Source organism: Pan troglodytes, chromosome 19, assembly GCF_028858775.2.
Source record: "Pan troglodytes isolate AG18354 chromosome 19, NHGRI_mPanTro3-v2.0_pri, whole genome shotgun sequence".
Taxonomy (NCBI): Eukaryota; Metazoa; Chordata; class Mammalia; order Primates; family Hominidae; genus Pan; species Pan troglodytes.
In genome coordinates this window covers 53,345,364-53,372,407 of record NC_072417.2, presented here as the reverse complement: position 1 = coordinate 53,372,407, position 27,044 = coordinate 53,345,364, and the positions used below count along the sequence as shown (strand labels likewise).

General features: G+C 37.4%; 1 protein-coding gene across 4 annotated transcripts in view; it reads right to left on the bottom strand.

The window, feature by feature from the left end:
• Positions 1 to 1,400: 1,400 nt before the first annotated feature.
• The window catches only part of ZNF624 (zinc finger protein 624), a 33,137-nt gene continuing 7,493 nt past the window's right edge, over positions 1,401 to 27,044 (bottom strand). For 3 of the 4 annotated variants that reach the window (XM_511785.7, XM_063798940.1, XM_009440941.5), the window contains 3 exons: positions 15,313 to 15,439; positions 14,545 to 14,640; positions 1,401 to 5,165 (listed from right to left, as the gene is read on the bottom strand). In XM_511785.7, coding sequence (XP_511785.4) covers positions 2,944 to 5,165; positions 14,545 to 14,640; positions 15,313 to 15,439 — 2,445 coding nt within the window. In that variant the 3' untranslated portion in view covers positions 1,401 to 2,943. The remainder of the gene's footprint in view (positions 5,166 to 14,544; positions 14,641 to 15,312; positions 15,440 to 27,044) is intronic. The other variant, XM_009440942.5, reaches the window with a different exon arrangement.

Genomic DNA, 27,044 nt, shown 5'->3' with positions numbered 1-27,044 from the left:
AATCATAAAGAAAAGTTATTATCAAAATTAAGAACTTCTGTTCATCAGAGGACATCATTTAGAGAGTGAAAAGGTAAGCTGCAGATGAGATATGTGTAATACAAACATCTAAAAAACCCCGTCTCCAGAATATATAAAGAATCCTACAAATGAGCAAAAATCAGTTCCCAGCTAAAAAATGGCAAAAGTCTTGAACAGGTACTTCCCAAAGAAGGTATTTAAAAAGCCAACACATATCGAAAGGAGGGGCTCAACAGCATTATCCACTGAGGAAGTGCAAATTAAACCCATAATGGAATAGCGGCATGCACAAGAACCAGGCCCTGGGAGCTCACCGTGCCACTGAAACTGCTCTAGTCAGGTTGGTGTGGGTCATCCCCAACCCCTTCCTCAATGGATACTTTTCAGTTCTTTTGTCATTTGAACCTGCTGACCACGTTCCTCTTCTTGAAGCGTTTGCCTCTAAGGCAGGAATGGGAGGGAGGGTTTAGATGTAGTGAGGATTCGGAGGCAGAACGGAGGGACCAACAAAGTTGGCATCATGCGATGTCAACTCTGTGACAGCAGGGCTTCTTAAAGGTCTGACTCTCAAACCTTTCAGTCAGAAAGTGGCACATTAACTATCCTCAATGAGGATTGGTCTCTTAGTAATAGTTAATGTTTCACTATTAAACTTCAATCAAAAATGGCCATTTTAACCAGAATGTCAAATTATTCATTTATGATGGAAGATAATTCACATCAGTCTCTTTCCCAATGTTAAATACATATTTACCCTGGCATCGTGAAAGGGTATTTGATCCTCTTATCCTCCCTGAAGTGTAACTCATCATGCCTTGTTCTTTTTGGATGTCAGGTCTTTGGTCTGTTAGGGCCTTCTGGTATCAGGGACACAGCTTCTGGGTTCCCATTGTTACTCTAGGCCCCTCCTAGCAGAAGTATTTCATAGTGTTCCCAGAACTTCCAAGCCCTCATTTGTAGACTTGGGAGTTATTGGCTATTTTCTGTCTCTACACTTCATCATGCAAAGTTCAGAGGCTTTACACAGCCTCTTCCATAAAGACACCTGTTGTTGCCACTGTGACCTTTTCTTTGGTGGCATGTTGAAAGTGGAACTTCTTTCTGAGGCTTGAGGTCTTCTGGTCTACAGCCTGGGCACAAGTTCCAGATATTCTTGGGCACATTTTTCATCTATCTGGAATTTCTATCACCTCCTACAAATGAAACTCAGTGGGTGGTAGGAATAAGATGCTAAGTAACTTTTTTTGGAATTTAGGTAACATCAGAACCAATTTCCATGCTCTAAGATGCATGAGCACCTCTCCCCTTCATTGTATATCCAGCACTGAGGGTAGGTCCTGGCACATTGAAGGTGTCCAATAAATAAAACGCACAACGAAAATATTTTTCCTTTTAATGTAAATATTACAGGTTCATTGCAAGGAAAAAATTAAAAACAGAAAAGAAAGTAAAAAACAAAAAATTGATGATCCACTAAAACAGAAATAACCATCATTAATTTTTTGGAGACCATCCTTTCATCTCTCTCAAAAGTTCACATAATTACATAATATTACATTTACAGTTTTATACCATAAAGGCAGCATTTACATTTTTCTGTTTTTACAGTCTCTCCTTCCCTTATCTCTACTTCTCCTTTTCTCACTCCCCTCAAGGTAATCAATATTAACAGCCTGGTGTATATTCTTCCATACCTGTCTCCATGTGCATCTAACCACACACACACACATAAACACAAAATAAATGGGTGTGATTATTTTAACAAAAATGATATATTGTATATATACATTTGTTATAAAGCAATTATTTATCAATACATTGTGGAAATACATTGAAATCAGCTAGTATAGATATAAGTCATTTTTAAAATTACTCTCACACTGTTCCATAATATGGGTATGTCACAATTTATCTAACCAGTTCCCTATTAATGGGCATTCACTTTGTTTGCAGTTGGGGCTTTGCCCCCCTCTACAAACAGTACTTCAACAAACATGTTTATTTACATTCTTATGCATTGATGCTGCTTTTATTTCTAAGGGACAGATTCCAAAAGTGAGACTGCTGGGTCTAAGAGTATATATGTTTTAAATTTTTAAACATATATTGTTGGACTGCTGGTGGAAGTATGTTACACAACCTTTAAGTAATAGTACATGGTTTCCCAAATCCCAATAGCTAGCAAAAGATCTCTTAATTTTTGCCAGATCCATGAAGGGGAAGTTTCATCTCACTGAGCATTTCAATTTGCATTTCCCTGAGTGCTTTTTAGGTTCAAAATATTTTCACAGGATAATGATCACCTACAGTTGCTCTCCTATGAAGAACCATCCAGTCCAGAGGGATTAAAGACTTAAGTGTAAAAAATAAAATCATAAAAATCTTAAAAACACATTTAGGATACTACGTATAACCTAGGGATTAAGGAGATCTCTTTTAAGTAAAATGAGTAAATAAAAAATCTAAAAAGGAAATGATACAAATATTTTCCTATAAAAATGTTGTGCATTACTATAAAGTATAAAGACAAATGCTAGATTAAGAAAAACATCTGCTACATAATGACAAAGGATTAATATCAAAAATATATAAAAAGCACCTCCAGGTTTATAAGAAAAGACAGATAAATGAATAGAAAAATAGGCAAATACATATATAGGCAATTAACTAAAGATAATTTGTTAAATGAGTAAAGTATGAAATCTGGATGAACACTTTCATTTGTTCATTATTTTCCTCTAGTGAGAGTTTCCTTATAACTTCTAAGATTTAATATTATTAAATGATTTCCCACATAATTGTTTATAGTTTCTCTGTATACTTTCTGATAAATTCCTAATGAAGATTTTCCTATATTCATAAAATATAGTTTATAAGATTCATCTTGTGGAGTTGACATCTAGGTGAATGACTTATTGTTCTTTATATTAACTGAGTTTCTCTTTGATGTATTCTTTGATGTACAGTAAGGCTCGAACTACTCCTGAAGGCTTTTCCACATTCATTACATTTATAGGGTTTTTCTCCAGTATGCATCCTCAAGTGTACAGTAAAGTCTGAGTTAGTTCTGAAGGCTTTTCCACATTCTTCACATTTATAGGGCCTCTCCCCAGTATGAATTCTCTGATGTAGGGTTAGCTGTGATAGAGTAATACAACCCTTTCCACATTCCTTACAGGTGTAGGGTTTTTCTCCAGTGTGTGTTCTCCAATGCACTGTAAGGTAAGAACCCCTCCTGAAGGCTTTTCCACAGACATCACACTTATAGGGCTTCTCTCCACTATGGATTTTCTGATGTTCTGTGACATGTACCATCTGGCTAAATGCTTTCCCACAGTCATTACATTTAAATGGTTTCTCTCCAGTATGTGTTCTTTGATGTGTATTAAAGCCTGAGTTACTTGTGAAAACCTTTCCACATTCATTGCATTTATAGGGCTTCTCTCCAGTATGCCTTCGTTGGTGCACGGTAAGCTGTGATGTATTAGTGAAGGCTTTCTCACATTCATTACATTTATATGGTTTTTCTCCAGTATGGGTCCTCTGATGTACAATAAGGTATGATTTTGTCCTAAAGGACTTTCCACAGTCATAACATTTATAGGGTTTCACTCCAGTATGAATTTTATGATGCTCCTTGAGATTTACCATTTTGGTGAATGCCCTCTCACAGTCAGTACATTTATATGGTTTCTCTCCAGTGTGAATTCTCTGATGTACAGTTAAGTGTGATTTTATTCTGAAAGACTCCCCACATTCATTGCACAGATAAGGTTTCTCTTCAGTATGAATACGCTGATGTATAATTAGAGAAGAAGAACGCATGAAGGCCTTTCCACATTCAGTACATTTATAAGGTTTCTCTCCTGTATGCATTCTGTGGTGTACAGTAAGGCATGAATAATTAATGAATGCTTTCCCACATTCATTACATTTATAGGGTTTTTCTCCTGTGTGAATTCGCTGATGTTCTGTGAAATTTGCGATGCGGTTGAATGCTTTCCCACATTCATTACATTCATAGGGTTTTTCCCCAGTGTGAGTTCTTATATGTACGATAAGGCTTGAATTACTTCTATAGGCTTTTCCACATTCGTTACATCTAAAAGGTTTCTCTCCAGTATGAATCCTCTGATGCACATTAAAAATTGTGGTATTCTTAAAAGACTTCCCACACTCGTTGCACTGATACGGTTTCTCTTCAGTGTGGGTCTTCTGATGTACACTAAGATATGACTTGTTCCTAAAGGCTTTCCCACAATCATCACATTTGTAGGGTTTCTCACCATTGTGAGTTTCCTGATGTCTTGCAAGTTTTGATTTATCACTAAAAGCTTTCCCGCATTCACTACATTTATAGGGTTTCTCTCCAGTTTGAATTCTCTGGTGCTGATTAAGACGGGCACACTGGCTAAAAGATTTCCCACACACATTACACTGATAAGGTTTCTCTTTAGTGTGAATTCTCTGATGTACCATAAGTGATGAAGAAGCAATGAAGGCCTTTCCACATTCATTACATTTATAGGGTTTTTCTCCAGTGTGGATTTTTTTGTGCTGACTGAGATATGAAGGCTGGCTGAATGTTTTCCCACATTCATTACATTCATAAGGTTTTTCTTTAGTATGAGTTCTTTGATGTTGAATGAGCAATGATCTATAATGAAAGGCCTTTTCGCATGTACTACATTTGTAGGGTTTTTCCTTATTATTGGATTTTTTCCCCAAAGTTAGTTCTGAAGTCTGCCTTATGGCTTTGCTGCCTTTCATCTCCTTGCAAATTATCTTCCCCAAATGGGTATCTGTAATCAAATTTAAATTCTCTGTGAAATTTTCCTCTTGTGTTTGGCGTCTGCTGTGAAGCTCTTCTGTGACAAAGCCTGGTTCTGGAATAAGAATAGATTCAAATCTAAAGCCTCTTTGACTAGTGGGAGTCTTCCTGAGTGGAATTATTCTTTGACTCAAATGATTCTCCTGATTATTTTGTAATCTCAATATCCTATCATTCCATTTCCATAACCCTTCCATTCTGGAATCCCACAGACCATTCTCTGTAAGTTTCTCTAGTATGGCCTCCTGTGATAAATCTTCAGAAATAGCCTTTGTTTGTGTAGCATTCTTGGTTGCAGGTTTGGGCTCCATGTCTGGGGCAAAAAAGATAAAAATCAAGTAATTCCTTTCCTAAGCTGGGGCAATCTCACTAAACAGAATAATAAAAGTAATAAATACATGGATAATGAATATATGGTTTTAATTGCTTTCACACTGACTTGTTTTCTAGTGAGAAGAAGGTAGGGTTAAGGGAGGCTGGTTTAGCAAAAACTAAAGTAGCAAATTCAATGAAACTTTCCCGTTAAAAAAGTCCATTCAGCTGGGCACAGTGGCTCATGCCTGTAATCTCAGCACTTTGGGAGGCCAAGGTGAGAGAACTGCTTGAGCTTAGGAGTTCGAGACCAGTCTGGGCAATATAGCAAAACCCTGTCTCTACAAAAAAAAAAAAAAAAAATTAGCCAGGCATGGTGGTGGGTACCTGTAGTCCCAGTTACTTGTGAGGCTGAGGTGGGAAGACTGCTTGATTCTAGGAGGTGGAGGTTGCAGTGAGCCAAGATTGTGCCACTGCATTCTACCCTGGGTGACAGAGCACGACTGTCTCAAAAAAAAAAAAAAAAAAAAAAAAGCCCATTCATAGTTTAGAGCCAACTATTTTAGATGGTATTCTTCAACTTTTGACAATCTCAAAAACTGTCATACTTCCTTGCTTTCTATTTACTCCACAAACCAGACTTCAGTCCCCAACCACACTTTCTATTTGTTTTTTTTGTTTTTTGTGTTTTTTTTTTTTGAGACAGATACTTGCTGTGCCACCCAGGCTAGAGTGCAGTGGCATGATCTCGGCTCACTGCAACCTCCACCTCCTGGGTTCAAGCAATTCTCTTGTCTCAGCCTTCCGAGTAGCCGGGACTACAGGCATGTGCCACCACGCCCGGCTAATTTTTGTATTTTTAGTAGAGACGGGGTTTCGCCATGTTGGCCAGGCTGGTCTTGAACTTCTGACCTCAGGTGATCCACCCACCTCAGCCTCCCAAAGTGCTGGGATTACAGGCCTGAGCCACCATGCCATGCCTGGCCTCTATTTGTTCTCATTTTTGATTGACTAGCTTTGTTGTGAGGGCTTTCTCAAATTCACTGGCAGAATAGTTTATTCAAGTCTTTGTACATACCTTTTAATAAAACTTTTATGGAAAAAAAACTTTGATTTTCAAAAAGAACTGAACAACAAACTAGTCAAAAGTTAATATTTATACTTACTGATATTTCAAATAGTGGTAATTATTGTTTAATTAAGGGTAGATTTTGCAACTTTTTTATGGCCCTAAGAACATTTCTGACAGTTTGTCAAAAATTCATTAAAAAAATTACACTGTGGGATACTGGTCTTACAACGTGTTTGTGTATGCAATTTAATATTTTATTTTTAAGACACTTTAATGCCTTTTAAAACTTGTAATTCATTTTCAGGTAATTATGCCTCAATATTTAAATATAAGTTCAATAAAAACTCTTGTCCATGGTAGAATGGTTTTATGATTTTTTTATTTTTTTTATTTTTGAGGCAGTGTCTCGCTCTGTTGCTCAGGCTGGAGTACAGTGGCACAATCTCAGCTCACTGCAACCTCCACCTCCTGGGTTCAAGTGATTCTTGTGCTTCAGCTTCCGAAGTAGTTGGGATTACAGGCATGCGCCACCACATCCAGCTAATTTTTCTTATTTTTAGTAGAGAAAGCATTTTGCTATGTTGGCCAGGCTGGTCTCCATCTCCTGGCCTCAAGTGATCCACCCTCCTCGGCCTTCCAAAGTGCTGGGGTTTCAGGCGTGAGCCACTGTGCCCAGCCAATTTTATGATTTTAAAACCCACTTTTAAGCAGTATGATCTGTCTATGTTATTTTACTTTTATAAAATTTAAATTAATATTTTGTCATGCTGTTGCTATTTATCATTCTTTTACTTTTCTAGTTTTAATTAGTTTGAGCATATTTTTTGCTGTCATAGGATATTATATTGCCAGTATCTGATAAAAAAAAAAGTTTGCTCTCAGAAAAAAAGCTATAAGGCTGGGTGTGGTGGCTCATGCCTATAATCCCAGCACTTTGGGAGGATGAGACAGGAAGACTGCTTGAGCCCAGGAGTTTAAGACCAGCTTGGGCAACACAGTGAGACCCCATCTCTATAAAAAATTAAAAATGAGCTGGGCATAGTGGCACACACTTGTAGTACTAAATACTTGGAAGGCTGAAGCTGGAGGATCCCCTGAGCCCAGGAAGTTGAGGCTGCAGTGAGCTATGATTGCATCACTGCACTACAGCCTGGGTGACAAAGTGAAACCCTGTCTCAAATAAATAAATAAATGAAGGCCGGGCACAGTGGCTCACGCCTGTAATCCTAGCAGTCTGGGAGGCCAAGGTGGGCAGATTACCTGACGTCAGGAGTTCTAGACCAGCCTGGCCAACATGGCGAAACCCCGTCTCAACTAAACACAAAAATTAGCTGGGTGTGGTGGCACACGCTTATAATCCCAGCTACTCGGGAGGCTGAGGCAGGAGAATTGCTTGAACCCAGGAGGCGGAGGTTGCAGTGAGCCGAGATCACGCCACTGCACTCCAGCCTGGGAGACAAGAGAGACTCCATCTCAAATAAATAAATAAATAAAAAAGAAGAAGAAAAGCTATAGAAAACATATCTATAGCACCAATTTGGAATTCAGAAACTAATATTAAATTTAAAAGGTCAAAAGAATATGAAGTTGGAAAGCAGAAAAATTTGCTGCAAAATGCACTAAAATTATAAAAGCTTAGAGTACAAAAAGGTTGTTGTTATATTAGTAATTAGAAATTTTCTTCAATAAATTTATTTGTAGAAACTTAATTTATATGCACTAAATTCTCATCTTTCTTGAGTGAAAGTAAAATGTTACTCCCAGACAACAAGCATAAAAAACAGAATAAAAACTTTTATATTTGAGAGGTCTGCACTTTGGGGATGTCAGAGGAAGTCATTTGGACCAACTTTATTGCTGAGAACAATTTGAAATGTTGGACAGAAGAACAGTCTGTTTGAAAGCATCTGAAAGCTAGAAAGACTTAACAAATTACAAGGAGAAGAATGAAACCCAGAAAAACAATCCTGGTATTTGGTGCCATTTTCCCCTTCGAATGCCTGTTAATTCTCTAAGAAATGACTGAGAGGCTGAATAAGTAAGCAGAACTCTTAATAAACTCATAGGGCAAGAAAGACAGAGACGGATTTAGGTCCATTAAGGAGGACAATTCTGGAACAACTAGGGTTTGGCTGGAACCTTAAGGTGATAAGCCCTACAAATAGAACAACTAAGAAATAGATCAGCTGGCTGAAGGACTAAAACCCACCTCATTTAAATTTCTCATTGAATTAAAGTGAATGAAGATTGTTATAGTCCCTAGCCTAGCAGTCTGACAAAAGCAAACATTAATCCTCTGTGGGAAAGATTACATAATCTAGAACCTCCTAATATTACTATAGATTTTCATAGTCAATGCCTGATACCCAATCAAAAATAACAGGCATAAAAGGAGACCAGGCTGGGCATAGTGGCTCACATCTTGTAATACCAGCACTTTGAAAGGCCAACAAGGGCAGATCACCTGAGGCCAGGAGTTCGAGACCAGACTGGGCAACATGGCAAAACCCCATCTCTACTGAAAAATACAAAAAAATTGGCCAGGCATGGTGGTGCATGCCTGTAGTCCCAGCTACTCAGGAGGCTGAAGCAGGAGCATCACTCGAACTTGGGAGGTGGAGGTTGCAGTGAACTGAGATTGCGCCACTGCACTCCAGCCTGGGTAAAAAAGCGAGACTCTGTCTGCCTCCCCCGACCCCAAAAAAAAGGGAGACAAAAATCAAAAGTCACATGGGAAAAAAATCAAGAGAGAAAACAAATATACAGAAACAGATCTAAAATGAATCCAAATAATTGAGGTCTCAGACATAAACTTTAAAATAACTAGGATAACTATATTCAAGAACACAAGATTAACAATCTCACAAAGATTTGTAAAGTATAAAATAACCAAATGAAAATTCTAGAACTGAAAAATAAATATAGTAACTTAACTCAAAGTATGGGCTAAGAGCACAATAGAGACAGCACATGAGAGAGTTAGGGAAATGGGAGATAGGTCAGTACAAAGTATCCATACTGAAACACAAAATGATGAAAAACTTGCAAACGTTAGAAAAGCAGAAGAGACATCCAGGATAGGGTGAAAAGGTCTATCACAGATGTAACCAAAGTCCTAGAAGGTTACAAAGAGAAGTGAGAGAGAATGGACAGAAGCTAAGTCAAAGAAATAATGTCTTAGAATTTTCCACAAGAGATAAAAAAAAGAATCAAGTCACAAGTCTTAGAAGCCAAACGAATCTTCAGCATGAGAAATACGAAGAAAACTATATTAAAGTACACAGTAGTAAAACCGTTGAAAACTATACTAAAGTACACAGTAGTAAAACCATTGACAACTAAACTCTTAAAAGCAGCCAAAAAAAGAGAGACAGGGAAGGGCACAGTGGCTCACACCTGTAATCCCAGCACTTTGGGAAGCCAAGATGGGCAGATCCCCTGAGGTCAGAGTTCGAGACCAGCCTGGCCAATGTGGCGAGACCCCATCTCTACTAAAAATACAAAAATTAGCTGAGCGTGGTGGCAGGTGCCTGTAGTCGCAGCTACTCAGGAGGCTGAGGCAGGAGAATTACCTGAAACCAGGAGGCAGAGGTTGCAGTGAGCCGAGATCACGCCACTGCACTCCAGCCTGGGCGACAGAGCGAGACTCCATCTCAAAAAAAAAAAAAAAAAAAAAATCTGTCTCTCTTTTTTTTTTTAAACAGTGTCTTGCTCTGTCACCCAGGCTGGAGTGCAGTGGATAGGATTACAAGTCTGTGCCACAACGCCCGGCTAATTTTTGTATTTTTAGTAGAGATGGGGTTTTGCCATGTTTCCTATGCTGGTCTTGAACGCCTGACCCCAAATGATCCACCCACCTCAGCCTCCCAACACCTGGCCAAAGACAGATAGATGTCCTTTAATGAGCAACAATTAGATCAGATTATAACCAATTTGGCCCATCATCTGTTTCTGTATAGCCAGCAAGATAAGAATGATTTTTATATTTATTTTTATTTATTTATTTATTTATTTACTTACTTATTTTGAGACCGAGTCTCACTCTGTTACCCAGGCTGGAGTGCAGTGGGCAATCTCAGCTCACTGCAACCTCCGCCTCCTGGGTTCAAATGATTCTTGTGCCTCTGCCTTCCGAGTAGCTGGGATTACAGGCCAGTGCCACCATGCCTAGCTAAAATTTGTATTTTTAGTAGAGACGGGGTTTCACCATGTTGCCCAGGCTGGTCTCAAACTCCTGGCCTCAAGTGATCTGCCTGCCTTGGCCTCCCAAAGTGCTGGGATTACAAGCATGAGTCACCACGCCTGGCCAATTTTTACATTTAAAGTGGTTGAAAAATATATTAAAAGAATGTGAGACATTAAAAATGTATGAAATTCAAATTTCAGAGTCCATAAGTGAAGTTTTAGTGGAGCACAACCACATTACTTGGTTAATATGTTGCCTATGGATTCCTTGGTGCTACAATGGCAGAGTGGAGTAGTCGCAGCAGAGAGTCCTTATGATCCAACAAAGCCAAAAATATTGCTGCCTTGCCTTTTATAGAAAAGTTTAGACAGATGGTTCACTTCTCCACAGATTGTACATAAGACAGAAAACAACAAATGATACCTTTGAAATGTTGAAAGAATATAACTGCCAATCTAAAATTTCAAACTTACCAAAAATATCCTCCCAAAATGAAGGCCAAATGAAGATATTTTTAGAAAAAAAAAAGAGAAGAGGCTGTGCGTGGTGGCTATTGCTTGTAATCCCAGCGCTTTGGGAGGCTGAGGTGGGTGGATCACCTGAGATCAAGAGATCCAGACCAACCTAGCCAACATGGTGAAACCCCATCTCTACTGAAAATACAAAAATTAGCTGGGCATGGTGGTGCATGCCTGTAATGCCAGCTACTGAAGAGGCTGAGGGAGTAGAATCACTTGAACCTGGGAGGCAGAGTTTGCAGTGAGCCGAGATCACGCCATTGCACTCCAGCCTGGGCGACAAGAGTGAAACTCAGTCTCAAAAAAATAAAAAATTAACAATATACTACCTTAAAAATAAAGACAAAAAGTACAAGAATACACAGAAAGTGAAAGTTAGCAGATGAAAAAAGATATAGTATACAAACAACAACCAAAAGAAAGATGCTGTAGTAATATTAGTATCAGACAAAACAGACTTTAAGGCAAAAACTTTTAAGAAATGAGATACTTCATAACGACAAAAGCCAATTTACCATACAGATAACAATTATAACTTTGTATTTACATAATAACACAGCTTCAAATACAGAAAGAAAAAAATTAAATGAACTAAATAGGAAGCAAATGTATAGTCTCACTAGCAGACTTTAAAAAATCTTTCTCAATTGATAGAATAAGCTGTAAGTATACAGATTTTAACATAATTAACAAACTTAATCTCCTGACACATCTAGAAATTGTACTCAATACTCAATACCTATAGGCTGTACATTTTTTCAAGAGCACAAAATGTTTACAAAATTCTGCAAAGACTGACATAATTCAGAGCATCCTGTCTGACCATAGTAGAATTAAAGTCAACAAGATTGCTAGAAAATTCCCAAATGGCACAAAATTAAGAAAAACATTTAAAAATAACCCAAGGATAAAAGATATCACAATAGAAATTATAAAATATTTTCCACTCAAAAATTATGAAGATGCTACATAAAAAAGTGTGATATAGTTCTGATAGCCCTAAACAATTAGAAAAGAAGAACAGCTGAAAATCAACGATATAAGTATCTAATTCAAGAGGTTAGAAAAGATCCACAAATTAAGCTCTAAGAATGGAATAAAATAATAAAGAACAGAAAGTAATAAAACTCAAACATACAAGAAAAAGGACTAAAAACAGTAATGTTTTTAAAAGCCAAGTAATGTCAGGCATGGTGACTCACACCTGAAATCCCAGCAATTTGGGAGGACAAGGTGGGAGGATAGCTTGAGCCCAGGAGTTCGAGAACAGCTTGGTCAACATAGTGAGACCCCTTCCTCTACAAAAAATAAAAATCTTAGGTGTGGTGGTGTGTGCCTCTACTCCCAGCTATGTAGGAGGATGAGGCAGGAGGATCACTTGAGCCCAGGAGTTTGAGGCTGCAGTGAGCTATGATCACACCACTGCAGTCCAGCCTGGGTGACAGAATGAGACCCTGTCTCAAAGGAAAAAAAGAGTCAAGTAAGATTGATAAACTCTAGCAAGACTGAGTAAGACAAAATAAAGAAAACACAAAAAACCAGTATCAGGAATAAGAAGTGGTACATCACTTCAGATCCATATAAACATTTAAATGATAAACCGATAGTATGCCAATAAATTTTAAAATTAGATTAAACGGAACAATCCCTAAACATAATTTGCTAAACTGAAACAAAAAGAAATAGGAAATATGAACAGTCCTAAGTACTAAAGGCATAGAAGCTATAATTAAACACTTTTCCCAATAAAAGCTTCAGGCCAAGATGGCTTCCCTGGTGAATTCCACTACCATAAAAAATAACTTTCCCTCTCTCACAACTTTTTCTTCCCTCACCATAAGCTAATGATCTTGCCTCACATTTTAGAAACTATGGCAGCTATCATAATAGTGGCCTCAATCTTCCTGCCCTCAACTGACATGCAGGTGCACCCATCTTCTCCACCTTTCTCAGTATTACAACACAGGAGGTGACCTCTGTACCTATTCAAGGTAAATCCCCCTTTCCATTCTAGATTTTATCTCCTTTAACCCTGTCAAACACTTTAGTCCTTCGTCTTTGTCTTGCAACATCAATGTCTCTCTCTCCATTAAGGCAATCCTATCAGCACTCAAACATGTCATAGCAGCTCCCATTTCAAAAATAAAACAAGTATTTTTTCTTGACTCCATTCTTTCCTTTAGCCACTGCTCCATTTCTCTTTCCCTCTTCGTAGGGGAAAAAAAATCCCTCTCTAAAAAGTTATCTAAAACTATCTCTAATGTCTATTTTTCACTCACTCTTTTAAGTATAAATAATATCTGATATATAAAAATACGTAATTCATGTGTGGATTGTTCATGGCATCATAATAAAATGAATGCTTAAATGAACCAGAATCTATTTCTTTCTTTCCATCTCCACTACCATCACCCTAATCAAAGTTACTATCATCTCCTGGATAGACTATTGTAACAACCTTTTAACTTACTGCCTGCTTTATGCCTCAAGTTCAATCTCTATAAACAGGGTTATTTTCTAAAAACCCTGCAGTAGAATCTCTCCATGCTTTGGAACTCACTTAGATCATCTACAAAGCCCTGCACAGGCAGGCTGCTACATCTCTAATCTTATTCTGTACCAGTTTCCCCTCACTTTAGTCACAGCAGCTTCCTTTTGATTTCCAGAACACATGGCATTCTCTGCTGTATCAGATCCTTTGCATTGTTGTTCCCTTAGCCTGGAATACTTCTCTTTTCCTCTTCCCCTTACTGTTTTCTTCTTCTGACCCTTCAGGTCTCGGCTTAAATGTCACTTCTTCAGAAGCTCCCCTGACCACCCTGTTTGAAGCAGGTGTCCTCATCCCACCCCAGTTACTCTTTCTTATCCTCCAATTTATCTCATAGCTGGGAGGTATGGCAACCACCATTTTAGTTTGTTTTTATTTGTTTGCCAAATTATCTATTTCTCAAAATTTAATCTTCATGAAGGCAAGGACCTGGTCCATTTTATTAGCTGCTATAGCCCTTGTACCTAAGCCAGTTCACAGTATATAGATGTATAATATTGATTAAATACATCAATACTATATTTTGATTCTCAACTGCTTCCTTGTTTGTATTCGCAATTAGTTAAGAACCTGGAGGAGAGGTGGTGGGTTCCTCCAAAGTGTCTGTAGCCTTGCAGGTGAAGAAAACTAAATAATGAGTAAATAAGTTTGCCTTAAGAGAAATCAGTGGGGACCCTTATGGAAGCATTTTCAGGTAAATGAGGGAAGAAATGTCAGATAATGAAACAAATGAGAAACACGAAGTTAACTGGAGAAGACAGACCTGAAAGGGATATTTTATGCAAGTTTGAATGAAGAAGAAATAAAATAATAATTATGAAAAGCACGTCCCCAGGAAAGCAGAATAGGATGAGATGGTTCCCAAAAGTGGAGGACAGAGAGAGAGGGAGAGAGAAGATGGGGGTGAGAGGGACAGGCAGTGAGATGAGGGATCTCTTCCTCTGAGACAGCTCTGAACAAATATATCTTCAAAATTATTTCAGATGTTCTGGTGAACATCCCCCTATAGTCTGTTACTTCAAATAAATCCCATCTTCTTGGTTCTGTTTAACTCACCAGGATAGGGAATTCTTGAAATTTCTCTCACCGTCACCCATGGTCCTTTCCCATTCTCCAAATGAGATATCATGTCTGGTTTGGAAACTGCAAGCCCTGTCCAGAGAAAAATAAATAGGATTTGATTGGAGCCATGAGCAAGAACTCCTGCCAAATTCAGTCTCAGTTCTTAATCTTCTGGGCAGAATGACCATTACAGGAAGTTCTAGAGCCGCACTGTCCGATACAGTTGCCAATTGTCACATATGGCTATTTAAATTTGAATTTAAATAAAATCAAGTAAAATCTAAAATTCAGTTCTTCAGATGGACTAGCCAAATTTCAAGTGCTCAAAAGCCACAAGTGACTAGTACCTGCCATATTGTACAGTGATGTTTTAGACAATTACAAAGACATCTCAAAGGAACTCAATGCTATGATTCTGGTTTGGTGGGATAATAGATTGTGGAAATAAACTGAGTTTAGAAAGAAATTGAATACATTTGTTTCTTTCTTCTAGAGGTACTGATAACTTCCACTTAAGGAAGTGACTAGAAACAACTTTGGTCCAAAATCTGTGGGGTTGTCAACAATCTCCAAGATTCCAGTGAAATGTGTGTTTCTTACTCTACAATGGGCAGATCATGTAGTTAAGAGTGAGGAATAGCATAACCCAACAATGTGCCCCTAAAATCAAGTACTTCAGTTAAGTACTTTAGAGGCCCTTTATCTTTGGCAAACCTGGTCAAATGGGCAGATCAATCAACACAGAAGAGAAGTTATCCTTACCCAGGGAGACCAGATTCCTGTAATTCTCTAGCATCACATCCTTGTGCAGGTTCCTCTGTGTAGGGTCCATCAACCTCCACTCCTCCAATGTGAAGTCTATAGCCACATCCTTAAATGTCACCGATTCCTAAAACAATTACATTGTGATCACTTAGAAACTATACAATTAGACTTGTTAGGCAGAATTATACATAAAAAACTGGGGAAGAGCCCCAGAAACCAGAATCACCAAATGATTATGTAGGTCAACCAGTTCATCCCTTATAGGATGTATAAATCTCTCCAGTGACAAGAACTTGAAACCATAATATGCTGCCTATATCATCTTCAGAGTTTCATCTGATAGCAGAATTTCTTTTCAGACCAAGTCTGGCTTCCTATAAATTATAAATATTAGCTCCACTATATTATCTGGAGTCAAACAGCACGGTTTCCTCCTTCCCTAGAAAGTATTTAAAATACTTGATAACAGCCAGCAGTTTCCATCCAAATCATCTTTCTTCCTTAAAACCCTGGCTTATCTAAAATATCAATTTTCTTTCAGTTCTAATCTATAGACTATGACTTACTAAAAGATACATTTTATCATTTGTATTGTGGATATAGAATATTATAAGCTTTCTCTTTGAAAAAGAAAAATAAAAAAAATCGAGGAACTTTGGGTAAATTCTTTGGTCTGGGTATGTATATGTATTAAAAAATGGAAGAACAGGCCATAAACATTTTCAATGTTACCTATTGGAGAAAAGAGGGAGTAGAGCGGACTGGAATGACAGCTAGACTCCTTTGAATATTTGTTTTGTAGACTTGACTTTTGAACCATGTAAATATATTATAAATGAAATAAAAAATTTAAAAAAAAATCCCTGAAAATTAAGAGTAACATGAAACCAGCTGGTAGCATACTCACTCATTAGAGAGGAACTATTTTGAGTGACTTTGAAACAGTAATTTTTCTGTATACACTGCACAAGATATACCCTGAGAAAAATAACTGCAAAATAAAAACAAAACCACAATGTTTTCAGTAAATAATCATATTAATTACAGTGACAGACATGCTATTGTTTAACTGCTGTGCATGTAGTGCTTGATAAAGCAAATTAGCATACTGACATCATTGATAACTAATATATTTGGCATGGGAGAAAGAAGATAGAAATGTAATATTGATGAGATGAGGTTAAAAACTCCATAGTTCTGAGTTTGAATAGGAAGTATCACTAGAGATTCATGAAGCATTTTAAGAGAAAAAAAAAAAACACATTTCCTAGCTTCAGCCACTGAAAAGGCCCAGAAACCATAACTAATAAGGTGGCACTATGCAAGCCAGACTGTGGGCTCTAAATATTACTTCCCCCTAAAAGGAACCAGGGCCTAGAATACCCTGACACATTAAAAAGCAAGGAAGCTATGAAAGACTACTAGGGTCATATCTAAGACACAGGAGACAACTTGAAGAGGCTTCCACTGGCCAATGATATGACAATTTGAGCATCAATAAGGATAATAACTGCAATGGATTTCAAAAATATCTAATACAGTTACATTCATGATACATTATTTTAAAAATCTCATCTATTATCTTTGGAGAATACCTGGAAACTGGTAAGTAAAGAGAAAGAATCAAACTTTTGTCCTTTCTTACCTATGCAAAGTACATATAGTTTGTATTGTAATCAAACATAATTAAATAGTTGCTGAGGGAAGGTTTCTCTTTATGGAAGTATTTTAGCTAATGAATGAAGAAGGAACAAAAGAATTAGAACATCACAATTTGCAACTTCTAATGAATTAAAGAATCATCAGCAGCTGCTAACATAAAAGAAAGGCCTCAGTTAGCTAGTATATGTCTTCTGGTGGTATATACCAGCAATATGAAATGACATTGCTGAAAATATTTTAAAAATCAAAAATCTCAGGGCCGGGCGCCGTGGCTCATGCCTGTAATCCCAGCACTTTAGGAGGCCAAGGCGGGCGGATCACGAGGTCAGGAGATCGAGACCATTCTGGCTAACACGGTGAAACCCCATCTCAACTAAAAATACAAAAAATTAGCCGGGTGTGGTGGCGGGTGCCTGTAGTCTCAGCTACTCGGGAGGCTGAGGCAGGAGAATGGCATGAACCTGGGAGGCGGAGCTTGCAGTGAGCCGAGACTGCGCCACTGCACTCCAGCCTGGGACACAAAGCGAGACTCCGTCTCAAAAAAAAAAAAAAAAAAAAAAAAAGTCAAAATCTCAGCAGGGTGCAGTGTTGAATAGGAGTAGTGAGAGAGGGCATCCCTGTCTTGTGCCAGTTTTCAAAGGGAATGTTTCCAGTTTTTGCTGGTTCAACATTTGCAAATCAATAAATGTAATCCAGCATATAAACAGAACCAACATAGTGTTGGAAGTTCTGGCCACGGCAATTAGGCAGGAGAAGGAAATAAAAATCACTAGCATTCTTATACACCAATAACAGACAAACAGAGAGCCAAATCATGAGTGAACTCACATTCACAATTGCTTCAAAGAGAATAAAATACCTAGGAATCCAACTTACAAGGGATGTGAAGGACCTCTTCAAGGAGAACTACAAACCACTGCTCAATGAAATAAAAGAGATACAAATGGAAGAACATTCCATGCTCATGGGTAGGAAGAACCAATATCGTGAAAATGGCCATACTGCCCAAGGTAATTTATAGATTCAACGCCATCCCCATCAAGCTACCAATGACTTTCTTCACAGAATTGGAAAAAACTACTTTAAAGTTCATATGGAACCAAAAAAGAGCCCGCATCGCTAAGTCAATCCTAAGCCAAAAGAACAAAGCTGGAGGCATCACGCTACCTGACTTCAAACTATACTACAAGGCTACAGTAACCAAAACAGCATGGTACTGGTACCAAAACAGAGATATAGATCAATGGAACAGAACAGAGCCCTCAGAAATAATGCCACATATCTACAACCATCTGATCTTTGACAAACCTGACAAAAACAAGAAATGGGGAAAGGATTCCATATTTAAAAAATGGTGCTCGGAAAACTGGCTGGCCATATGTAGAAAGCTGAAACTGGATGCCTTCCTTACACCTTATACAAAAATTAATTCAAGATGGATTAAAGACTTACATGTTAGGCTTAAAACCATGAAAACCCTAGAAGAAAACCTAGGCAATACCATTCAGGACATAGGCATGGGCAAGGACTTCATGTCTAAAACACCAAAAGCAATGGCAACAAAAGCCAAAATTGACAAATGGGATCTAATTAAACTAAAGAGCTTCTGCACAGCAAAAGAAACTACCATCAGAGTGAACAGGCAACCTACAAAATGGGAGAAAATTTTTGCAACCTACTCATCTGACAAAGGGCTAATATCCAGAATCTACAATGAACTCAAACAAATTTACAAGAAAAAAACAACCCCATCAAAAGGTGGGCAAAGGATATGAACAGACACTTCTCAAAAGAAGACATTTATGCAGCCAAAAAACACATGAAAAAATGCTCATCATCACTGGCCATCAGAGAAATGCAAATCAAAACCACAATGAGATACCGTCTCACACCAGTTAGGATGGCGATCATTAAAAAGTCAGGAAACAACAGGTGCTGGAGAGGATGTGGAGAAATAGGAACACTTTTACACTGTTGGTTGGACCGGAAACTAGTTCAACCATTGTGGAAGTCAGTGTGGCGATTCCTCAGGGATCTAGAACTAGAAATACCATTTGACCCAGCCATCCCATGACTGGGTATATACCCAAAGGATTATAAATCATGCTGCTGTAAAGACACATGCACACGTATGTTTACTGCGGCACTACTCACAATAGCAAAGACTTGGAACCAACCCAAATGTCCAACAACGATAGACTGGATTAAGAAAATGTGGCACATATACACCATGGAATACTATGCAGCCATAAAAAATGAAGAGTTCATGTCCTTTGTAGGGACATGGATGAAACTGGAAACCATCATTCTCAGCAAACTATCGCAAGGACAAAAAACCAAACACTGAATGTTCTCACTCATAGGTGGGAATTGAACGATGAGAACAGATGGACACAGGAGGGGAACATCACACTCCGGGGACTGTTGTGGGGTTGGGGGAGGGATAGCATTAGGAGATATGCCTAATGCTAAATGACGACTTAATGGGTGCAGCACACCAACATGGCACATGTATACATATGTAACAAACCTGCACATCGTGCACATGTACCCTAAAACTTAAAGTATAACAATAATAAAATAAAATAAAAAGAGGGGGAACAGGTTTAAGGGATGCAAACTACTCTCCCCACTTCTGTGAGTATAATGCTTATTATGTATCAGAGACTGCTCTAAGGGCTTATAATGTACTGAATGAATCATCACAATAAGGAAGGTGCTATTTACAAATAAGGAAAGTGAGGCACAGAGATGTTAGGTGTCTTGCCCAAGGTCAAAGAAGCAGAAGAATCTAGATTCAAATCCAAGCAGTCTATATTGAGAATTCCAGCTTGTAACCTTGTAATCATTCTGATCCATGATCTAGTAAACTAAGAGCCCTGATTAGCTGACTACTCAGGCAAAGAAGTCAACTTAGATCATATTTGGCTAAGGTCTGTTCTAGATCAGAGGAAAGATTTCCTCTGGGGTGTTTTTCTACCATTTAGATATGTATGCTTGTCATACATGTCTTATGTATATATATATCCCTTTGTAGTTTTGAACCTTTAGGTTTTTGAAGCATGTTTTAGATAATTCTGCTAATAATAAGACATGGCGAATATAGGACATGATGAGTTCATAAACTTTATTGTTAATCACTTGACATGTGTCTGTAACCAATGTACTGGGTTTTGTTTTCCTTCTTCACCAAGAACTCAGCCCCAGGAAAAAATCTGAGAAGGCCCTCATCTCTCATCTATAGCTTACCTTGAGGCTCTGTACAAGCAAGAAATGACTAAGGCAGAGTTGCAACCTGCCTGCCTAAGAGGGAAATGTATGCCCAACACACACAAAGGCCCCTTTGGCAGTCGCTGAAGACTTACTGGTTTAAGGCAAAAAGAAATCTGTCTAATCATTAACTATCACCATGTTAACCAGCAGATATTTTAGTGGCTATACATGATAAAGAATACAGACTTTACAGATTGGTCCAGGAAAGTTTCTAAACAAAGCAACAGCACCAGCAACAACTGCAACAACAAACCCTAGAGAGGGGAGAATCTGATTTCCAGAGTTGCCACATTATATTATTTAAAATAACTAGCTGGTTTTCAACAAAAAATTATAAGACACACAAAGAAACACGAAAGCATGGACCCATACACAGTAAAAAATAAAGCATCAATGGAAATTACCTCCAAGGAAGTCAAGACATTGTACTTATTAAACAAAGACATTAAGGCAGCTATTATAAATATGTTCAAAGACCTAAAGAAAACCATGTATAAAGATTTAAAAGAAATTGTGAGAATGATATTTCACTAAATAGAAATTTTAGAGTTGAAAAGTATAACTGAAATAAATGTACCAGTGAGACATAACAAATTTAAACATATACTCACTTAACAAAAGAGTCCCATAAGACAAGAAGTAAAAATTTATAAAATTGAAGGGGCAAAGAGATAATTCAATGGTAGTAGCTGGACAAAGTGAAAACAGTGCTCAGAGGGAAATTTATAGCTATAAAATGCCTACAATTTAAAAAGAAGAAATCAATAACCTAAATTTATACCTTAAGGAACTAGAGAAGGAAGAGTGAACTAAATTTTTTAGAAAGCTGAAGGAAGAAAATAATAAATATTAGAATGGAAATAAAATAGAGAACAGAAAAACAGCAGAGGAAATAAAAAAAGGCAAAAATTGGTTATTTGGAAAGATTAAAAAAATGGCAAACCCTTAGCTAGAGTGACTAAGAAAAAAAAGAGAGAAGACACAAATTACTAAAATCAGAATGAAAAAGAAGACATTCCTACTGACCTTAAAGAAATAAGAGGATTACAAAGGAACACTATGAACCATGGTATGCGAACTTAGATGAAATGGACAAATTCGTAGAAAGGCATTAACTACCAAAACTGACTCAGTGTACAGAAAATCTGGATAGATCTATAACAAGTACACTTCCCACAAAGAAAAGCCTAGGTTCAAATGGCTTCATGTGAATTATACCAAACATTTCAAGAAGAATTAATACCAATCCTTCACTAACTCTTCCAAAAAATGGAAGGGAAAAATTCCAAACCCACTTTATGAGACCAATATTACCAAAACTAGACAAAGACCTCAGAAGAACACCACAGACCAGCATCCTTATGAATATGGACACAAAATTCTCAACAAAATACTAACAAAGTGGATTCAGCAACTACTAAAATGCCGCATATACTACAGCCAAATGGGAATTATCTTAGGAATACAAGGTTTATGTAATATCAAAAAAATCAATCAATAGAACAAAGAACAACAACTGCACATCATCTTAATAGATTCAAATATGTATTTGACAAAATTCAACAAACTAAAAATAGAAGCAAACATCATCAACCTGATAAAGACTCTCTATGAAAACCTACATCTAGCCTCATACTTAATGGTAAACAGCTGAATGCATTCTTCCTGAGATCACAAAGACAACAATGTCCCTTCTCATTTTTCTTTTTCTTTCTTTCTCTCTCTCTCTCTTTTTTTTTTTGGATACAGGATCTTGCTCATCGCCCAGGCTGGAGTACAGTGGTGCAATTTTGGCTCATTGCAACCTCCACCTCCCCAGTTCAAGGGATCCTCCCGTCTCAGCATCCCAAGTGGCCGGGATTACAGGTGTGTGCCACCATGCCTGGCTAATTTTTGTATTTTTTAGTAGAGACAGGGTTTCACCATGTTGGCCAGGCTGGTCTCGAACTCCTGGCCTCAAGTGATCCACCCACCTCAGCCTTCTAAAGTGCTGGGATTACAGGCATGGGCCACCATGCCCAGACATTCCTTCTCACTTCTATTCAACATTATATTGTACATTTTGCAAGGGAAATTTGAAAAGGAAAAGAAATACAAGGTACCCAGACAGGAAAGAAGAAAGCAAATTTTAATTTGCAAATGATATAATCTCTCTATACAGTTAATGTTATCTTGCATATAAAACCCTAAGAAATCCACACATACACAAACAATTTAGTTCTATTAGAATAACCTAGTTCAGCAAGGTTCAGGATACAAGATCTATATGTGTGTGTGTAAGTCAATTGTCTGTATACACTATCAATAACTATTTCAAAAAGAAATTAAGAAAAAATTCATTTATAATAGCAAAAATAAGAAAACACAGGAATGAAGTTTTAACAAAAGATGTGTAAAACATGCACACTGAAAACTATAAAACTACAAAACTGAAAGAAACTAAAGAATACATAAATAAATGGGAGGACAATCGATGTTCAAGTATGGAAGACTTAATCTTGCGAATATAGCATTACTCTCCAAATTGATCAACAGATTCAACACAAGACTTATAAAAATTCCATCTGGCTTTTTTTTTCCTGAAATGGAAAAGCTGATCCTAAAATTCATTTGGAAATGAATTTGTTTTTTAAAACAATACTGAAAAAGAAGAAAGGTGAGGCACTCATACCTCCTAATTTCAAAACGTACTTCAAAGGTATTTTCAAAACTTAGTTCAAAGCTACAGTGCTCAAAACAGTATGGTACTGACATTAGGATAGACATTTACATCAATGGAATAGAACTGACAGTCTAGGAATAAATCCCTACATTAATGATCAGTTGATTTTTAATAAGGGTACTAAGACAATGAGTAGAGAATAGTCTTTTCAACAAACAGTGCTGAGACAACTGAATATTCACATGCCAAAGAATGAAGCTGAATCTCTACCTCAGACCATAAACAAAACTTAACTCAAAATGGACTATAGACCTAAATGTAAGAACTAAACTATAAAACTGTTAGAAGGAAAGACAGAGGAACATCTTCATGACCTCCGATTTGGTAATGAATTATTAGATATGACACCAAAAGCACACTAGACAAAAGACAAGAAGAGATCATTAGGACTTCATTAAAATTAAAAACTTCTGTGCTTCAAAGGACATCATCAAAAACTCAAAAAGCCAACCAAAGAATGTGAGAAAATATTTACAAACCATTTATCTGAAAAGGGATTTGTATTTAGAACATATAAAGAACCCTTACAAGTCAAACATAAAAAGACAAATAACCCAATAAAAAATGGGCAAAGGACTTGAATAGATATTTCTCCAAAGGAGATATACAAGTGGCCAATAAGTATGCTCAAGAGAAGATGCTGGAAGTTCTTAGTAATTAGGGAAATAAAGTCCCTAAGATACAGTAAGCTACCACTTCACACCCAATAAGATGTGTATAATCAATAAAGCCAGACAATATCAAGCGTTGTTGAAGAAGTAGAGCAACTGCAACACTCATACGTTGCTGGTGGGAATGTAATATGGGGCAGCTGCTTTGTAAAACAATCTGACGGTTCTCCAAATGGTTTAACATAGAATTATCATATGATCCAGCAAAATTCCAACCCTAGGTATATACCAAGAGAAATGAAAACACATGCTCACACAAAAACGTATACACAAATGTATTAGCATCATTATTAATTGCCCCAAAGTGGAAACAACTCAAATACTCATCAACTGACAAACGGATAAGTGATATGTGCTATATCCATACAACTGGAATATTATTTGGCCATAAAAAGGAATAAAGTACTGACACATGCTACAACACACATAAACCTTGAAAATATTATGCTAAAATGAAAGCAGTCAGTCACCAAGGACAACATATTATATCATTTCATTTATATGAAATGTCCAGAATAGGCAAATCTATACAGATGAAAAGATTAGTGGTTGTCAGAGGCTGTAAGGAGGGGGAATGGAGAGTACTGCTAGTGGGTATGGGGTTTCTTTTTCAGGGTGATGGAATGTTCTGTAATTCCATACAGTGATGGTTACAAACTCTGTGAATATATTTAAAAACCACTGAAATGTATACTTTATGAATTTTATGATATATTAATTACATCTTAGTAAAGTGTCATTAAAAATACTGCCAGAAGGACAATCTTTTTCTTCGCTCCCAGGGGAAAATCAGGTAAATAAATAATCATAAAAAATCAAAGGTTTGTGTTGTGTGAAGAACGAATGAAAAATTGATTGTAGAATGTAGAAGTGTGAGTTAACTTTGAAACATAAAACTGCTGCTACAGTTTGGATGCCTTCCCCCCAAACCTCATGTTCAAAACTGATCCCCGTGTTGGAGATGGGGCCTAATGGGAGGTGTTTGTGTCATGGGGCTGGATCCCTCATGAATGCCTTGGTGCCATCCTCATGGTAATGAGTGAGTTCTCCCTCTATTATCAGTAGTTCCCATGAAAGCTGGCTGTTAAAAAGAGCATGGCCCCTCCCCTCTCCCTCTCTTGCTATGTAGTCTCTATACACACTGCCTCTCTTTCCTTTTCACTGTGAATGGAAGCAGCCTGAGGCCCTCACAAGATGCAGATACTGGCAGTATGCTTCTTGTACAAACTGCAGAACTGTGAGCCAAATAAACCCCTTTTCTTTATAAATTACCCACTCATGGGTATGCCTTTATATGGCAACAAACACACTAAAACAACTTCTAAGAATGTTGAGGGCATTTTGATCTTGTGAAAGTAAATTCACTTAAGTATCCTTTATTCAGAAACTGAACTTTGTCAAACTGAAGAAACTATTACTATAACTAAAGTTTTATTTTTATTGCAAAAAGTTCCTAGGGAGCTAAAAGAGTACCCATTTATTTCAAATTTCACCATCCCAGACCAACTCTATTCATAATTTAGACAAATAAAATTGGAAACCTAATATATAATACCCAAAAATTGTTGATTCTAAGATAATACACTGATGCATACAATGGAAACCAGAAATCATAAGCCTCATATTCTCTACCTCAAAGACCCTGGGCAAATAACATTAAGCCAGACTGATGTAAAAGTTTCTTTTTGATAGAGTTCGAGAAAGTAAAAATTAGCTCATACTGAGAAAGTAAAATTCTGCCCTTCCACACCTCAAGCTAGAATAGAAGATACAGATAAAACCAACTGACAAGTTAACGGCAAACAATATTTCTTCTAAGGTCATTCTGCAGCTGTAAAATGTCATAATTACCCGTTTTGAGCAACTACTGCTTTCTTACTCATTAGACACCTCATCTTTTAAAGTCATAGACTGTCAGAAATTGTGTAGTCTGAAATCACATCAGAAAGAATGAAAGTGACTTTGATGCTGAGAAGCAGTTATTTGCAACCCAGATGCAGACTTTCACATGAGGGGTTTCTGAATATGTCATTTTACATTTAACTTTGTATTTTCCAAGGAAATAGGACTCCAGGTCCATTATGCAGTCTGGACATGGTATTGACTCTTTTATACAGAGCCTATTTTGCTGTAAGCCTATCACATCCCTGATCTCATTAAAATTTCATCAGAATTCCCTCCTTCGTCAAGATTATATAATAACCCAGCTGGGTGCCATGGCTCATGCCTGTAATCCCAGCACTTTGGGAGGCTGAGGTGGGCAGATCACTTGAGTTCAGGAGTTGAAGACCAGTCTGGCCAACACGGTGAAACCCTGTACACTAAAAATACAAAAATTAGCCGGACATGGTGGTGGGTGCCTAGTCCCAGTTACTGGGAGGCTTTTAAAGGCTTATTATCTCCTCTTCATCTTGAGGCTATGCTTATCTAGTTGTTTGTTGTTGGGAAATTAAGTTGTTTACCAAAAGTTACAACATATATACTGGCACTATGATACTCAGAAAATATCAAGACTCTTTGTCTTGATGTGTTCCTTTTGGTCTGATTATAATAATCATGCAATAAGAGTTCTTCATCAATCTTCTATAGTTTCTTTGTTAGACGTTTGTACTAAAAAACATGTACCTGTAAAATAAAAGACATTTAGCACTGAAATTTCTTCTTTTAAAGGACTACGCTACAAAAAAAAAAAAAAAAAAAAAAAACACTAATTGAAAATGTCAGCCGGGCGCAGTGGCTCATGCCTGTAATCCCAGCATTTTGGGAGGCTGAGGCAGGCAGGTCACCTGAGGTCAGGAGTTCAAGACCAGTCTGACTGACATGGTAAAACCCCATCTCTACTGAAAATACAAAAATTAGCCGGGCGTGGTAGTAGGTCCCTGTAATCCCAGCTACTCGGGAGGCTGAGGCAGGAGAATCGCTTGTACCCGGGAGGCAGAGGTTGCAGTGAGCCGAGATTGTGCCACTGTGCCTGGGTGACAGAGCGAGACTCCATCTCAAAAAAAAAAAAAAAAAAGAAAATGTCAGCAATAGTTATAAGAAAATCAAGCAAATACAAAACCAATTAAATTAAATTAATAACTTATTGATAGTTATTATCAAATCACTGGTTCTATTCAAAGTAAAATTGAACTAAGCTATGTTTAGTATGTATAATAAAAAGGATGCAGAATTTAGGGAAGAGCCAGACAGAATTAATCTTCTACCAGGGACTCCCTTTGTCAGAACAAAAATAAACCATATGAATTGTACACCATGTCAAAAAGTATGGCATTTTCTAAGGTTTATGGTTCAAAGTCTAAAACTATGAATATTTCTACTCTAAGTTTTTAAGAATCTAAGCTATCGTATGTTAAAAAGAATTTAAAAAATCATTTCAAAAATACTATGTATAAAACTGA